At 48.3% G+C, this 16,652-nt stretch overlaps 2 protein-coding genes across 3 annotated transcripts in view; one reads left to right on the top strand and one right to left on the bottom strand.

The window, feature by feature from the left end:
* Window positions 1-16,652, bottom strand: part of LOC119461016 (transcription initiation protein SPT3 homolog) — a 575,536-nt gene that overhangs the window by 248,661 nt on the left and 310,223 nt on the right. The window lies entirely within an intron of this gene.
* LOC119461014 (protein lozenge) overlaps window positions 1-16,652 on the top strand; it is a 153,015-nt gene that overhangs the window by 128,096 nt on the left and 8,267 nt on the right. For both annotated transcript variants that reach the window (XM_037722184.2, XM_049672092.1), the window contains exon 4: window positions 15,789-15,983. In XM_037722184.2, the coding sequence (XP_037578112.1) occupies window positions 15,789-15,983 (195 nt within the window). The remainder of the gene's footprint in view (window positions 1-15,788; window positions 15,984-16,652) is intronic.

The raw sequence follows: 16,652 nt of genomic DNA, 5'->3' as shown, positions 1-16,652 counted from the left end.
ATTTAGAGGAGCGAAATTGGGACACGAAGAAAGAGACAAACAAGCCATGGTCGCGGAATAATACGGATGTCGCCGCAGCGCAATGTGTGTACCACGTCTCAATTGCGACCGACGGCAACGTTGCTCATTTTGGGGCAGGCTTTTTTGGACAGCGCGCTCTTTCGACTCAACTCGGCTCGACTTTCAGTTACGACGTGTCGCCGAACAGCGGTGCTTGCACATGCGCCGACTGGACGCATAAATCTGCGCGAAGCGAACACGGTCGGCTGCGAAACAGCCTTTCTGAGAGGAGGAGACGCTCTGCATTCAAAGCTGCAAAGGGGGAAGAAGAGGGAGAGAGAGAGAGAACAAAAGAAGCTCGTAGAAGGCGGGGAGGAAATCGTTCACGGTGGGTGGGGGAGTGGTAGGCGGAGTGTAGTAGCCAGGCCATGTAGGCCATGAAGTCCTCGTGGAGAGGTTGAGGCTGGCGCGACTACAGCTGTTGGGGGGAAGGGGGGGGGGGGGAGGCGGAAAGCGTGTATATACGGAGGGAATGGGCCAAGCATGAACGTCGCGCCCATTGATATCAGGAGCGTCGTTATACGTGCGCGACGCATTGGACGTTCTAAACGCAGGGGGAAAGCCGGAGCGTGAGAGAAGGAGATAGAGAGATCAAATGCAGCCATACATCCAACGACACACGCAGGCATGGACGCACAAAAATACACGGCGCGTCCTTTGGGTCGGTGTATAACACATACATACTATACGCTGCCGCTTCTGCACGCCTTTCTTCGCGCTCCAAAGTGAAAAGCCGTGTTCTACATCATCGGCGACTTGCGTATGGCGCGGCGGTCGGCCGAGAGGGAGTCGCAGGACTCCGTATGGCGCTTCGCGCGGCAGGCCATGTAGCGCTGTATAAGGGACGTGCACACGGATAGATGCGTTGAGATGTTATACACGCATAGGACGGCGCGATGTATACCGAAGTATAGGGCTCCAGGTTTTTGGAGCGCATTTTGTCGCCCGCGAAACGTGACTTTGATCGTTCGCAGAATGGGCTGGGAATCTACACGTGCTAGCGAGAGCGGTGGGAAACGACAGACGAAGGCGGCCGTGTCGCTGATGGATATAAATCCAGCATGGTACCGGGAACAGCGGCGTTAGCGGGTGTGCGTGCGTCAAGTGACAGTGTCAAACATGAAAGAGCTAGATGGTGAAATAGAGTAGAGACGGTGCTTCTTTGACAAAGAATAAATACGAATAGCAGGTAGGTCTTGTGTAACACTTTTATGCAGGTGGGTCTTGTAAAAGCATTAAGTAAAACGTTACACATGTTAGCCTAATGTGCCCCCCGAGAAAAAAAAGAAGAAAGGAAATTGTAATGATAAAGCCTTGAAGCTGCGTGCACTGCTCGTGCACGCAGTTTCACATTCCCTCACAAGTGCTTTACATGCCTTCACCGGCAGGAAGTATAATTGTGGACAATCAGGTGAAGCTATAAGCTCTTTTTCTGTCAACAAAACCGTCGCCACACCTGAATTCACGTGCATACACCTCGACATTTACTGACACCACCTATAGATGTAGATATGTTTCATGTCCAGTCATTATTTTTGTGCGTTTTGAGTGTGTGAAAGCATCATGAAAGAATCATGAAAGTGCATGGGCGCGCACAAGGTACAAAAAGACAAAATACATTTGTGTAGCATAACTAAAGAAAAGAAAAAAAAAGTAAATGATTTTTTTATTTTTTTTTATGTGAGCAGCCGCTTAGTCAGGGTCGCCAGCTATGCACTACCTGTTCGTGAAAGTTCTGAAGTTCACAGAGAAAAGGCATTATTCTCCTTTCGCGTTGAGTAGTGGGATAGCTGTTGAGGTGGAAAACGTGATGACTAACCTTTTTTTCTTCACCGCGAATTTATAATTTACGCGTGCGAGTGCACCATTTGAAGGATAGGAAACGAAGCCGCTTTGCGAGACCTTTGTTTCAATCGAACTACGTCTCAAGGATACCGAGGTACCCGTAGCCCACTTCGAAAGGATGAAATGCTCTAAGTGGTCCTTCTCGCGTATAGTTGTGATATAACTGTGCTCCAGGGCACGGCTTGCATTCGTACGGCTTGCAACGACACCTGTATAATCAGCAAGACATAAAACCGGTAGAACCGTCATCACAAAACGCTAGTGGCGACGGCGCAGATCTTTCCACGTGCGGTCGGGCCAGGCATGGGCACGCGGCGCGATGTGGAAAGGGAGTAAGGGGGGGGGGGGGGGCGTGTTTTTTTTTTCCGTGTCGACTCGGATTGTGCCTCCAATCTGACACGGCCAGTGGGCTTGCGCGTCGCCCCCCTTTTCCTCTTGAGAGCTCAAGGGAGCTTCCCTGCCCAGCAATGGAAACACGGGTGTTGCGTTTTTCCATTCCATTTCATTTTGTATGACTTTGCCGCGCTGCATCCAATACGCACATTGCTATCCGCAGCTCCCGGACAGTGTTATTAATGCCGCTTTGAGCGGACGAGACTGACGCAGCTTCGGGGTTCGAGATCTCGTCGAGGGAGCTGTGGCTGCTTAGATAAAAACAAACACCGAAAGGCATCGAGCTGCAACAAACCCCACGGTATCGCAATGGAAAAATGAGAGTTGAATGGAAAGTAGCCTGCGGGGCTTGCCGAGCGTGTATGAGCCGGGGAGCATGCGTGATTGTAAATAAGATTGGAGGAATCACGACTTTCATTTCTCTTGTTCTCACTTACGAATAAACGTTTCTTACTCTGCTGTCGTTCTTTTTTGCCTTTCTTTTTATGGGCCCAATGGAAGCTCTAGATGCATGGTGAGGACTTTATTCAACGTGAGTGTAAGGTTAGCAGAGACAAGGCCAATAAAGCAGGCACGTGTGTAGGGACTTCAGTTTGTTATCTTTGCTTTGTTTGCTTTGTAAGACATTTTCACTTGTGTGTTGTATTTTTGTTTCTGCAGTTCCACCTAATTTTTGCTCTTCTGTCTTGATACCTCTATGACTTAATGTTTCTTGTGTAACCAGTGTGCTATATCAACGAAGACGAGGAATTAACAAGCACTTTCTCTTCGGCATATTTCGCAAAATTTCTCCTTGTGTTGTTTTATTTAGCGCTACACTTGATAGGCCATTTCCAGCAGCCTATATATGAAAGTTCATGTTGTCGCTGACAGTCACGGCCTCCTGGCTACCGCTACATCGGCTTATGAAACAGCTGTTTCGTTCCTCGTTAGCCGGACAAATACATGTGATATAGATTAGTACACTCACTCACTCACTCACTCACTCACTCACTCACTCACTCACTCACTCACTCACTCACTCACTCACTCACTCACTCACTCACTCACTCACTCACTCACTCACTCACTCACTCACTCACTCACTCACTCACTCACTCCCCTCACTCACTCACTCACTCACTCACTCACTCACTCACTCAACTCACTCACTCACTCACTCACTCACTCACTCACTCACTCACTCACTCACTCACTCACTCACTCACTCACTCACTCACTCACTCACTCACTCACTCACTCACTCACTCACTCACTCGTCATTTACATCACGGTCTGTTCCTACAGCCACAAAACTTACGCCGCGAAGAACTTGCATTGCAACAACAAAGAAAATAAAAGAATTCCTGAGAAGGTATAGCCATATCAGAAAGCCGGTATGTCATGGCCCCGCGGATTCCCACAAGAAAAAAAAAGAAAAAAGAAAAAAGAAGAGAGAGAGAAAAAAAAAAAAGGGGGGGGGGGACAAGGCCAACTGGGGGCGAGAAGGTGGCCACCCATCTAACGGTGTGCTGGTGCCGGCTGAGTGGTCGCTTGGACCGGCGCGGTCACAGCGAAAGGGGCCCGCCTGCCCATCTGGCAGGTCCATTTGTCACGAGCACGTCGCCCTCCTGCAGCGCTCTGTCGTCGTCCGAAGGATCCCAGACGAGAAGTGCCGACGTTTATGGGCGTCACTCATCGATGACAGCCACTCCGGGCTTTAGACACACGACCAGCGCTTGACGGAGCCAATATTCGTGCTGTCTAGATGCATAAGCGACGCGACATCCCACGCTCAACATGGCCGTGCGCAGTCACCCTACTAACCCTTCCAGGGACATCGAAGATTTCACTGGTTACGAAGATTTGCATTCAAGTTCTTCGTAAGCTCTCGTTTAGACGAGCGGCCACTGTCTGACAAGATAATCAAACAGCAACCACGCCTTTCGTCAGCTCACTACGCTGCGCTCTTCTGCTTCCTGACTGACTTGGACTTCTACGATGCGGTTTATTTATTCGCGCAGATGTCCCGTTTACCGAAATCTTCTGTTTGTATACTATATTTCTATTCTCTCGCGACTCGTCGACGACAGCCGCTTTATGGTGTTTTCGACGCGCGCGCAGCTATTCTAGAAGTATTTGTACAACTCCTGAAGAAAACAGAAAGTGTGAAAATAGGAATGAACAGTGTTCCGATGTGCCACGAGAACGAAAACGGTCCTTTTTAAACGAAAGTAAGAAAGAAAGAGAATGTATTGTCCGTTGTGATGCTTGAGCAACGTTGAACGAGTCTGCGCGTCCACTCAGTCGACGCCCTCCTATATGCATTGTGTAACGGTGCACTTGGCCTTTGATCGCCATCAGTCATCAATCTATCCTGCATAGTGCTTGCCTGACTCTCTACAGGTCACGGAAAAAGGTTAAACCTATGCCGTACTAGCCACCGTGTTTGCCTTAGCGTTCATTAACTCTCTTTCTTCTGGCTTACCACTGTTCTCTTTCCCAGCGACCCCAGAGCCCTTCCTCTTGAATCGTTCTCGATGGGCGAACTGCGTAACAAACGACCGGTAGCCCGCAGAATCGAACGCCTCTATACAATGGCCCACCACGTCGAGAGCGCACAATGTCCCGGTCATCGTACAATGCCTGGGTCATTGCACTGCAAGCTTTGCCGCAACGACCGTAAGCCTCCTGAGGTTTACGGTCGTTGCGGCCAAGCTTCGAGGTATGCTGCTACCTTGGGAAGCATTCAAGCACACGACTCTTCGTGCTCTCAAGGCTCTTTTGCCATTTTTACTTTGGAAGGTCATTGCATAGGTATAAGAGAGGTGCTCTTTTATTCAGGTCACCCCTCCACCGGTACTAACGAGCACAATTGTACTGTCGTTTCATTTATGCAGCTTTCTCCTTGTAATGCGTCGAGAAATTCGAGAATAAATGCTCAACGTTCATGTGCGCTGTTTCGAGGACCCATTATTATTTTCACTATTATCATTCAGTATGAAAACACGAGAAGTGACCCAAAAAGATGAAATAGACGGGCAGCTGCCGCTGGAAATAGCACAGCGTAGTGCTGATAGAGTTTTAATTGCTGCTGTCATTTTGGACTTTTGGCCGATTCTCCACCGTAGCTGTGGGCCATGGGTTTTTTGGCTAACAATGATAAAGTACCAAGAGAGGAAGAAAAATATAAAAAAGGAATAGACCACAGGCCTTAAAGACTACATTAAAACCAACAGTGCAGTCAGACAAGTACTGCTGCAAAGACAACGAAGCATGGTACCGGAATGTGAAACACAACCGACGCAACAGAGGAAGAAGAGGACACATAGTTGGTGACTTCTGCTATTGTGCCTTCCGAGCAGTGCATGTGAACGAAAATTCTACTAGACAACAATGCTGTGAAATAAAATGCACGCTGCGCTACAGCTAATGCGCAGGCGTAAAGTAAGTAGATTGTCTTCTCTTTAAAAATATGGCTACAGTTGACGAGATTCGCTTTACTGCCAATCTCTCAAAGGCTCCATCAATACAATTGTTTATTTCGCTTCTAAAGTATTTCTCTTTATCGCGGAGAAAACTGTTTTGAAGTGACACGTCGAAAATATTTTTTCCTTGTACACTATACGCTTTATATTTCGTCTTAACTGAATGCGTCTAAACGCTAAATTTGGCCTTCGCCTTACTGTCGTCATAGCGCTATATCTAATAGATATGGCAGCCTCCTATTCACGGCCATTCATTCCATTTCGTGCGAGCAACTATACTGATGCTGCCACTTTTCGAAGATGTAGGACAACGTGCCGTTACCTCTGCATGAATAGCGTATAAAATCAAACACAGCATGCGTATCAACAAGAATATTATTTAACTCAGAATCGGCGCACACTTGGTTCTGGTTCGTTGTAAATAAGGCGATCTCCACTTAACGGATGGACTTCTCAGTGGGGTTACACATCAGGCAGAAAAGGAGCCAGACACACAAAGAAAGAACAAGCCAGCGTGTCTTCTTTGAGAACGGCCCAGATCATTGCAATGTGAATGATTACACATTTAAAGATTAAAACAAACTGGTCGGCTGCGAACTCATATCGTAGAGTGCCGAACGGAGCAGAAGCACTCTTTCGAATAAAAAGGGGCAAGCAACTTCGAGCAGATGGCATATCCTCGCCACCAGCACGCATCGACAAGAAATTTGCCCTCTGAAACCTAGCCCTAAACTTCGCGCGAGACCTCCGTGGCGCAAGCTCAGTCCATCTTCGCCAAAGTCAAGAGAGACATCCCCCACTCGGCACATCCTTGCTTTGCTCTAACGCAGTCGGGAACGAAGCGGCAGCAGTAGTACATAGATCACTGCATCTTAAAATCAAATTACCTGAAACCCTCTCGCTCCTGCCGCCTCGCCTCTTCGTTCGCAACGCGTAGGCGAAAGCGCCAGAGAAAGACAGAGAGAAAGAAGACAGGAGAAAAGAAAGTCTTCCTAGACGTTCCCTGAAAGCGAAGCGGCACCCCAACTACTATACTGTCCTAGCTATACGAAAAAAAAAAAAGAAATGCATAACGAGAAAACGGAGACAAACCTCTGATTCTCTAACACCGGCTCGTTGGGACTTGGGAGGCAAAGAGCCTGGTAGGACTCCTAGCACACTCCATCTTTCTCTGGTCTCTCTTTCCCTCTCATCCCTCCAGTGTCTCCGACAGTCGTGCGGGTGGGAGCCGCCGAATCTCGACCAAACAACGCGAAGCTGTAACGAACGCGCGCGCGCGGCCAGCGCAGGCGTCGTATAACAAGTGAAAAACACGCCGCGCCGCCTGCTGTAGCTGCAGCTACTTCCTCTCCCACCGGCGGCGCGAAGCGCTCACGAACAAACGAACCGGAGTTGAAAGCCACACGTGAAGAAGCTAGACGCGCGAGCCGCCGAACAGGCAGTGGAGAACGAACCGAAGTGTACTGCAGGGGAAGCACCGGCTAGGCACACACCCCCCCCCACACCCTATACCCGGCGCGAGCGCTCCACGCGAGCTGCGAAACCCCGGTCCTATTACTCTTCATTCGCTCCAATCGAAACTTAATGGCTGCTTTGTTTCGATTACAGTTCTCTCTTTTCCTCGAGACCTCCTTAGTATCACGGCTCTCCTCCACTCTCCCAAACTCTTTGTCCCTAACCCCAACCAGCCGCCCATTTCTGTCGCCTTCCCTATAGAGCTCGCTATTGAAAATAATAAGAAAAAAGAAAGAATAAAGGAGAGTAAAAAAGTGTCCCAAAGGTGTAAGAGGATGAGTACGAAAAGAAGAAACTATGGCAGCGTGATTATTTCATTCGGGGATGTCCTTTGTGATGTACTACTTTACTCCGGCCACCGCTCACGTCTTTCGCCGCTTTCTCCGTGTATGTGTATGCTGCTGTTGGCTCAGTGCGATGAAAACTGTTTTTTGTTTTGTTATAAGCTTTGCAGTAATTCAGACTTAAACACTGGAACTTGTTCGTCTATCTCGAGTGTGTTTGCTAAGCCTACAACTGAGCATACTCGCCTTTTTGAGGCTGACGTAAATATTAGGCACTCTTGAGAATGGCACCCTTACCGCGTGCCAGTTAGTGATCCGAGTAAGCTGTGCCCCGAAAGCTGATTAAACATGTGGCCTTGCAAACACGATAGCACTGCAGTTTATGACATCATCGCAGCTCGTTTGTAGACGCTCTCTACGTCGATTCTCGCTAAGCTTCACATCATTGCTTAGTTTGCAGCCATGTCATTCTAATTTGATCAGTCCGCTGTGCACGTTGCCTCTTTTGCGTGTCGACAATTTTTCGCGTGCACACTTTTTAGCAACACTGACTCACCAAGCACTTTGCACTCCTTATGCTTTTACACTTGAGACAAATACAATACCATCCGAAATTAAATCTCAACATTTCTTTCGTGTATGAACACGGATCCATACCTGTCCGTAGAGCATTCTGCGAGATGACATTACGGACACCGGATTATGTATGTTCTGATGATTTCTACATGAACAATGCCGGCGTTATTTCAATCAAGTGCGTTATGTCAACAGACTAGAACAATCATATTAACGGTAGCTCGGCGAGGTTCTACACGACTGACGAATGGATCTCACCATTCACATATCTTGAGTGCTAGCGCCTCCTCTCATGCACTGTAACGACAGAAAGCTCCTCTCGAAGCAGTCACGATTTATGTCCCGCATCGGAACAGGTACGGACATCCTCTTCGAGCAAGCTCAAGTAAAGCGGAGAGATCCTCTGCAAAATAAATCAGTGTTTCACACTGAACGATATGGTTTCTTCGCTTCGGTACAGCGAACCTCCGAAAGCAATTTGGAAGACCCAGTTTCGAACGTGCTCCTTTGTCTTCGGTTTCGAGAGGACAGCTGGTTCTCGCTGCTCCTTGTCTGCAGATTAAAAGCGGCCGTAATGTTGCGCTCACGAGCGTTCTTGTTTCCGTTCTTCGAACGCCGCCTTTGCCGCGGGTGCTTCCTTCTGGTGTTCCTTTGCCACCTCAGTTTTCGCTCTCTCTCTCTCTCCTCCCTCTCTCTCCGCACCCTCTCATTCACTTTCAAAGCGCCTTCCCTTGTTAGCGCACGGTGTGGTGTCGAACTGCGGGCTGCGATCTGTTACTATTAAAAGGACACTTCGGCAAACCGTGTTGGTCGACTCACGCAGCTCGGTGGAGGGAGCTCGGCAAGTTGTAACGAAGAATGATGATGGAAAGATGGGGATATAAAAGCGAAGAAAAAGGTGACGGCCGCTGAACGGGCGGCGCCGTGGAGCCTTGCCGGACACTATAAAATGAGATAAGTGAATGAAGAAAAAAGAAAAGAAAGTAAGAAAAGACAACAGCGTTCGTCCAGAAGCGCGAAAAGCCAACAGGGCATGTATGTTGAGGAGAGGAGACGATGGAGGAAACAGTGAGAGAGATGACTATATAATGATGGCTAAAAATGATCGCATGCTACTCACATGTGTTGCCTTCAAAAGTTTGTCTGGTCAAAGCCGATAGACGTCAAATAGACTCTGTGACGTCAAATATTCTCTCTAAAGAGCTCTCGTGGACTTATGGAATTACACTGTTTGTAATATAATGTTGCTAGACGTCCTGCGACCAAACTTGTGAGCATACAACGGATTACAATGAAGCAACCGAAATAGCCTCCCGGACGACTTGTGTGTATCGACAGCATAAAGAAATTATACGGGCACAAAGAGCAAATCTGTAAGAAAGAAAAGGGACCACACTAAAGTTTTAGGTGGTCTGTATGCATTCCTTAAATGTATCAATATAAGACTTAGCCCTTTTTTTATGCAGAGGTCTGACTGGGATGTTGACGAGGCTTTCCGCGCACGACAGTAATCAGAGAACAGTCATTTTGAGTGCATGTGAAGATGAATGTGGTGTTCGCTATGCATATTTAGAAAGGTCGCAATTCTGTGGGAGATCACATGAATGAGCGGCTTAAGAATAGAATGCCACGAATTTTCCTCGTACGTACTACGTAATGCATATCACAATAACGAGGTTCAACTCAATTCAGTCCAATTCGCTTGATTTTTCTTTTACATTAAAGAAAGGAGCATTCACCGAAGAGCTATATAGTTTGACAAGGTGAACCATTCTTTCGACACAAATTTCAGACGAAGTCGACCAGACAGGACATGAAGGTTGAATTGAAAATAAGTATATTATTAGTATATAAGTTTACCATAGCGAAAGTTTGACGCCTTCGTACTCGGCGCGTGATAAAAACAGCTAAATTTCATAAACTAATGTGGCGCTTTAGTAGGTGCTCGGAAATAAGGTTACTGGCAATAAAACGAACAAAGCAGTAGGTTCGGAATAGAAGTGGAATGCCAGTTATAAGAAATTTAAAAGGAAAGGCCTTATGTTTGCATAGATTTCGGGCTATCGGACTCGCGCGAATGTGTCGCACAACACCGCGACACTGTGAACCATGGAATTCCTTGGACTGCTTCCGTCATGCTTCGCGACTTTCGTCACAAGCGAAGAAGGAGAAACAAGCGCGAGCCGAAGAAAGAAAAAAAAAAGAAAACTAAAAGAAAAACAGCACTCGATTAGCCACCTGCTCAGAATACGCGGTAGACCGAAGGTGGTGGCGTGAAGCGTATAATGCAAACGCTACAAAATGCGAAATAGTTTCTCTACTTGTTTTGCCTGGCTACGAGAGGGCGAACTTCTTTCTTTCCTTGTATTCTTGCGAAACTCAATCGCATGCATGCAGGTTGGAGCCTTTGGGAATCGTGGTCCTCGTAGATGTAACACACACACACGCGCGCGCGCGCGCGAGCATGCACGCACAAACACGCACACACACACAAAAAAAAAAGAGTTATACAACGTAAACCTCAAGTGCGTGCACGCGAACCAAAGGAAAAGAAAGTGTACTGCGAAGTTTGAAAGAGCGAATACTCGATAAGGCTGCAACAAGTGAAACAGTGAACTGAGGGCATCTTACACAAGGTCACGCACGCACGAAGACGCCCAAACATGCAGGCATACCAAATGATGACGCTGGCAAACAAACCTAAGACCCTCAGATTGATGAAAAACAAAATTGGAGCTCGGGAGACAAAACTGACGTGCACACGCTCTCAAACAAAAAATTACCTTTATCGCTCCACGCAGATGTTCACATTTCTTTCGACATACGCAGCATAGCGTGCAGAAAAACTGCAAAAAAATTACAGTGGCAAAAGGATAGAAGAAAGCGTGCACAACTTCCTAGCATCGGCGACCCCAAGTGTAACAAAAAACAAAACCTCCTAGCCAAAGATAAAATAAACCGAAGTCGGCAAGAAGTTCTCCAGCAAACGGTGAAAGGACGCCGTTTCCCATACGAAAAGCTAAATTCGCGTAACGCGGGGCCGCGAATAAGACGACCGGGCCTCATTGGCGTCGCGACGAGCGCTTTGCGCACTCAGCTCCTAATGTTCATTCTCGCACGACGTTAGGCGCGGAGTCGCTTTATACCTCCCCAACCGTGCTCGGCTCTCTAACCAATCACTGTCCGTTTCGACACTCACTCCGCACGGGGTCCTTTCCGGCGCGTCCGACAACATGACTCGCGAGCTGCAACCTGTGCGCATGTCTATACGTCACTTCATTTGTGTGTGCTTTACTTCGTCCTGTATAGGCCTAAACGTCCTCACGCGAGGCTCGGATGCATGCAGTTCCACTGTAAAACCTGGAAGGAGACGAAAGGAGACATTAGAGGATGGAGGCAAGGGAAAAAAAAATAACAAAATGAACGGGCGAGTGATGGTGTACCGAGGAAGCATGCAAAGCTGAAGCACCGGGACAAACAAGCACAGGATCGGCTGATGAGGTTAGAACGAGCTGATGCAAGCTCGCGCGTCAGGTAGCCCGAAAAAGAACTGAAAAGAGTGTAGGTAAGGGGACAAGAGAGCGGGAGGCAAGGAAGTGGGAAGGTATTGAAGCATCAGCTGAAGGAGAAGGGAAGTAAAGGATGGTTGCGGAGAAGCTATTGCTCGGCGCCAACAGCATTACTTCGCCGAAAAGGGGATAGTGTGCTGCGGCAGGAGGAATCTGGCGCTGATTTGCCTAGTGGTAAAAAAAACAAAGAAAACTAAATAAAGAAGAAATGGCTCACAACACGCTGCAGCCTCACTGAGGTTTAAACTGCAGAGGTCGGCTCAGCGATCGTGGAGTCGAAAAGAGGGAAAAGAAAGCACCGAGCGGGTTAAAACAAGAGTTGCAGCCATGGTATAGGACCGCGTTAGAACACAGTGTCTACCTGAGTGTACGCAAGGTTCTCGAGAAGGTGGCAAAAGCAAGAATGAGGGGGGGGGGGGGGGGGGAGACCCGGTAATTAGTGACAGAGGGCGCTCTTTAACGCACCGGGATCTAATCAGGAGTAATGAACACCTCTACGCAGCAAAACGGAAAGCGGTCTATACCGTTGGGATAAAAGAAGCGAGCATGCGGGGGCGGGGGTGGCAGGGAGTCGAGTAATGATGAAAGAAAACGACGCTGGCATAAAAGGGTAAAGCGCTTAACGCGAGCTACCGTCTCTGTATACGTACACCCGATCCAGCGCTTTTTGGTCTTGTTGCTGCTGTGTATATATACACATATACGCACGGACGAAGAGCGGGAATTACAGCTTGGAAAGCCACGGCATGAGCGCACGCTAAAACCCCTCGTTCTCTTGGCTCGCAATTCCTGAGCGTCAATTATGCAAACAACGTCGCCGTGTAGTGTAGTTGTAGGCGTAGCGTTCGCGGCGCCGGAGTCGTCGCATGATCGGCTGTCGTGGAGATTTATGGCCGCAACGAATAATTTAGCCACACCAGGTAGACCAACTTTTGCAGGATTAAAAGCAGAAGTAAGAGGGGACAGAAAAAAAAAAAATACGGAGTGGCGGCAGGGGAGCACATTCTATGCGGCTTGCGACGATTTCTATCTTTTTAAATCTCAGTTAATGTTTTTTTATAATTTATTTATTTTATGCAGAGCAAGACAGAGGTGAGAAAGAGACACTTCTGAAAGTTGTGCTCTGGTCTCTATCACCTCTTTAAGTCGCCCGACGTGTGCGACGACTGATGACGCAGCTTTGTTGGGTCTATATCAGCACTGACAGCACAAGTTCCACGGCCTGCATGCACTTCGAGCACGAAACTAAAGCGGTTATCGCGCAGAACGCAATTAATTTGCCAACCCAGATTGACGAGGAGCCCTAAAGTACGCGGGGAAAAAAAGTCCCATGGTGTTGTCACTTATAAACGGCAATGTGATACAGATGAAATTAGATTTTTTTAACGGGTAGATAAAAAAAATGTATAGATCTCCAGCTTTATCGTCGCTTTCGGGTCTTACGAACAAAAGCGTGCTAATGATTACTTACTTACTTAAACTTACTGTGCCAATGATAATCGGCTAGCCGACCATATAATTACTTAAGTCATAACTTTATAGCTCACACACCCTCTAAAAGTCATCGTACTCAGTTTCAGTCTCAGAGTCCGTATAATAAATAATCCTTTTTATCACTGTGTTTGCCACGGCCCGCGATGACGGCAAAAATTTTAATGTTTCAGGCCTTGTAGCGTTGCTGCCGGCATTCGGTGAATATGTGTCGCATTAATATTCACGCTGAACAGCAGAAGAACGGCAGTTACAACTTCTTCGCACCCCTTGAAGAGCTTGATCCAGCGGAACAAACAGAATAGAAAAGAAAGAGCAAGATAGTGTCGTCATTTACAGACACTAAATTTTTGTCTCTTCGTTCCACTGGTTGAATTAAGCTTTTCAGGCACTCTCAAGCATCTTTCACCACTGGGAAACGCGCGCATGCACATAAAATGTTTCCATACTGGACAAGCATTCTGGCCACTTTAGCGACAGATACTTCAAGATTGTATATCGAGATAATGGCATCGATGTCACGTAACTGGTCACTTGTAAATGGGTGGCAGGAGGTTTGTTGGGTGAGCCGCAGAAATGACGAGGAGGTGGCGCTACACTATGCAGTGATGTCTTTTGAAGGTAGCGGGCAGACAATTATTGAAAATAACTAATAGAAAAAGAAGCGACATGATAAATGGCACGCAGCCTAGAGCAGCAAGACTGTTATAGAATATGAAGGGAAAAAAAGAAAAAAGAGAACTGCAAGCTCCTCAGAATGACAATCTAGTAAAGATAGCAGTCCCCCTAGGCGGCGTGGCGAAGGGGCATGGCACAACACATGTCTGTGACACATTGCGCATGCGCGGCGTCTCAAATCCTAAATAATTTGACACGCGCCGAGACAAAGCGCTCGGGTAAGCCGAATATGTGGGGTAACTCTTCTTAATGCATCGAGCACTGAGAAAAATAGAAAAGAAAATGCACGAGGACAAAGACAGTAACTGTGAGCGGAGAGACAGCTCTCAGGGACGACAGCATCGCCGAGAAAGCAAAAAAAAAAAAAAAAAAAATTAAAAATGGAAGTAGTTGTGGGAGTGGGGGATGGGGCTATGCGTGCGGTGGTGGTGGTGGCGGCGGCGGCTTCCCGATCGCGCTTCTGGCGAAAAGAGCGGCGGCTGATGGCGCGGATTCGAGAAAGCCGCTTAGGCGAAGACACCGACCCTGCGGCAGTATTACAGCGTGAAAAAAGAAAGAAAAGCCGGGGCCAAAGCGAGGAGAGACGTAGGGAGAATAGATGGAGTGAAGGAGAAGGCCCGCGGGAAAGGCGACGGCATTAATAAAAATTATCATTAGCGCTCCAGCGGCTCCCGGAAAGCGAAGGGAGCTTTCCTGCGATGGGCAAACACGGGAACCAAACCTTCCTCCCTTCTGTACCCTTCTTTCTTGCAACTCCACTCCTGGCAAGGAAAAAAAAAAGGAAGGGTAAAAGAAAAGAGGGTATAGAAAAAAAGATACCAGAGAAGGCAAAAAAAGTTTTCCCTGGAACCAGGAGAAGCGCGATACGTGGTGGACCCAGGGTTTCGGGAGGTGTCGGCGGGTCCTCGGCAAACATTCGCACGCACAGCCAAGCTCACGCTCGCTATAGTGCACGTGGTCGTATATAATGTAGTACACACGGCCGAGGCTTCCTCCAAGCGAGAAAGCGTGCCTCGCCTTAGCTATGCGTGCCGCAGTGTGCGCGCGGATGTGTCCCCCCATGGTGGAGCGGATTATTATCTAGTCCTCGAGAAAAGAGGGGGAATCCCTTGCCCCAGAGCTTCGGCTGCGCACGCACGATGCGATGCATCATACGCGGATTCTCTATGCGGAGAAGAGCAAGCGTGTCGATAAGAGAACTTCAGGAAAGAGCAAATGGCGTGGGCTTCTAATACGTTCGTTTTTTGCTGCATTGTCTGGGCCTCAGGCAGGACGAGCGTTGTGTCATCCCGTCGTCTGGTGCGTGTCAGATAACGAAAGTCGTGTCGTGCGCCCTACAGGCACTACTTGCATTTGGTGCTTTTTTAAGGAGCCCGTGGCTCCCTGGGCTATGCCGCTAAGACGGGCAGGACCGGTGGTGACAAAAAGTGGGTTGGGATTACACGATACACACGCAAGAGACAATTTGATATATAATCGTGACATGGGACTCTGGCTTTTAACTAGGCCAGCTGGAGAAATGGCCGTTTTATTTTTGCCATCGTGCTGGCAAGAATCACTCACGTACTATCTAATGGATTACGTATGTACGTATATACTGAGCATCACGCTTGAGCGTGTTTCATGTGCGATCCTGTATCTGCGTTTACGACGTGTAGCCTTTATTACACACGCAGAATTTAAGGGCGACTCTTGCTGCGCGTATCTGGTAAGGGAGACACTGTATGACTGTAGGCGCGAAACATTTCGGGGTAAGGGGTGTTCGGACATCGGGGCACTCTGTGTTCCACCCCCAGCCTAATACGTCCCTGCCAGTTATGTATGGTTAGTTCTGCGGGGGTGTTTGGAGATCCTCCTGCTTATGACCAATCACCCGTGTTCTTTCTTTTTTCTCCCAACACCGTGCGCAGACCCCAGCCAAGTTCTGCACCTGGGCACGGACCCGCACTGGGGTACGTACCAGCACTACTCGACGTACCTGGCGGCGGCCGGCCCGTTCGTCACCGCGCCTCAGGCTCTGGGGCTCGACGGGTCGGGGCCGCCTCCCGGTGGAGACGGGTCACCTTCCTCCTGCCCTTCCAGCGGCGCCTCGCAGCTCACGCCTGGTGAGTAAGCTATACGCCTACCTCCTATAAGGTGACGGCTTGGGCCGGTTGGTGTGGCATAGTTCATGTTCGGGAGGACTATAGCGCTTTGACGAAGCACGCAGAAAGGAGCGACACGCATGTGTCAGTTGCTATTTTCTGTGTGCTTCGTCTTTCGTAATAAATGGTCCTCCAGTATCCAAACTATATGCCTACCTGTTCCCACCACCATAGTGACCTGAATGTCCGACGGGACAGACGACCCTATATGGGCACCCAAGGCGAAAGGTTCACGTGTTAACAGCAGCGCTGTAACGCGCAGCCTAGCGAATTGAAGAAGCGGCGTTTATAATTAAGTACGATCCGCGTAAATTAGAACGCGAGCAATTCCGAAACTATGCCAATGCATTGCTTCGGGTCCAGGTTTCACCTGGATTTACCCGTTAAATCGGGCTATCTGACGCAAGCCAAAAGCAAGTAGCACAAGGCCCTCAAAAATATCCCACCGCTTTCCTTTTTTTTCTTTCTGTGAGTGGTCCCACATATAAAGGTAGATACTGGATTCATGCTTGAAATGAGGGTTTAGAAGCGTTGTCCTCCGAGTTTGTTCATTATAGCCGACAAGGCGAGCGTACCAGAGTAAATCAGAAACAATCACACTTTCGAAAGAGAAAGACAGAAAAAAAAAGA

This window comes from Dermacentor silvarum, chromosome 8 (assembly GCF_013339745.2).
Source record: "Dermacentor silvarum isolate Dsil-2018 chromosome 8, BIME_Dsil_1.4, whole genome shotgun sequence".
NCBI classification, from domain to species: Eukaryota; Metazoa; Arthropoda; class Arachnida; order Ixodida; family Ixodidae; genus Dermacentor; species Dermacentor silvarum.
This window is presented reverse-complemented; position numbering and strand designations above follow the sequence as displayed.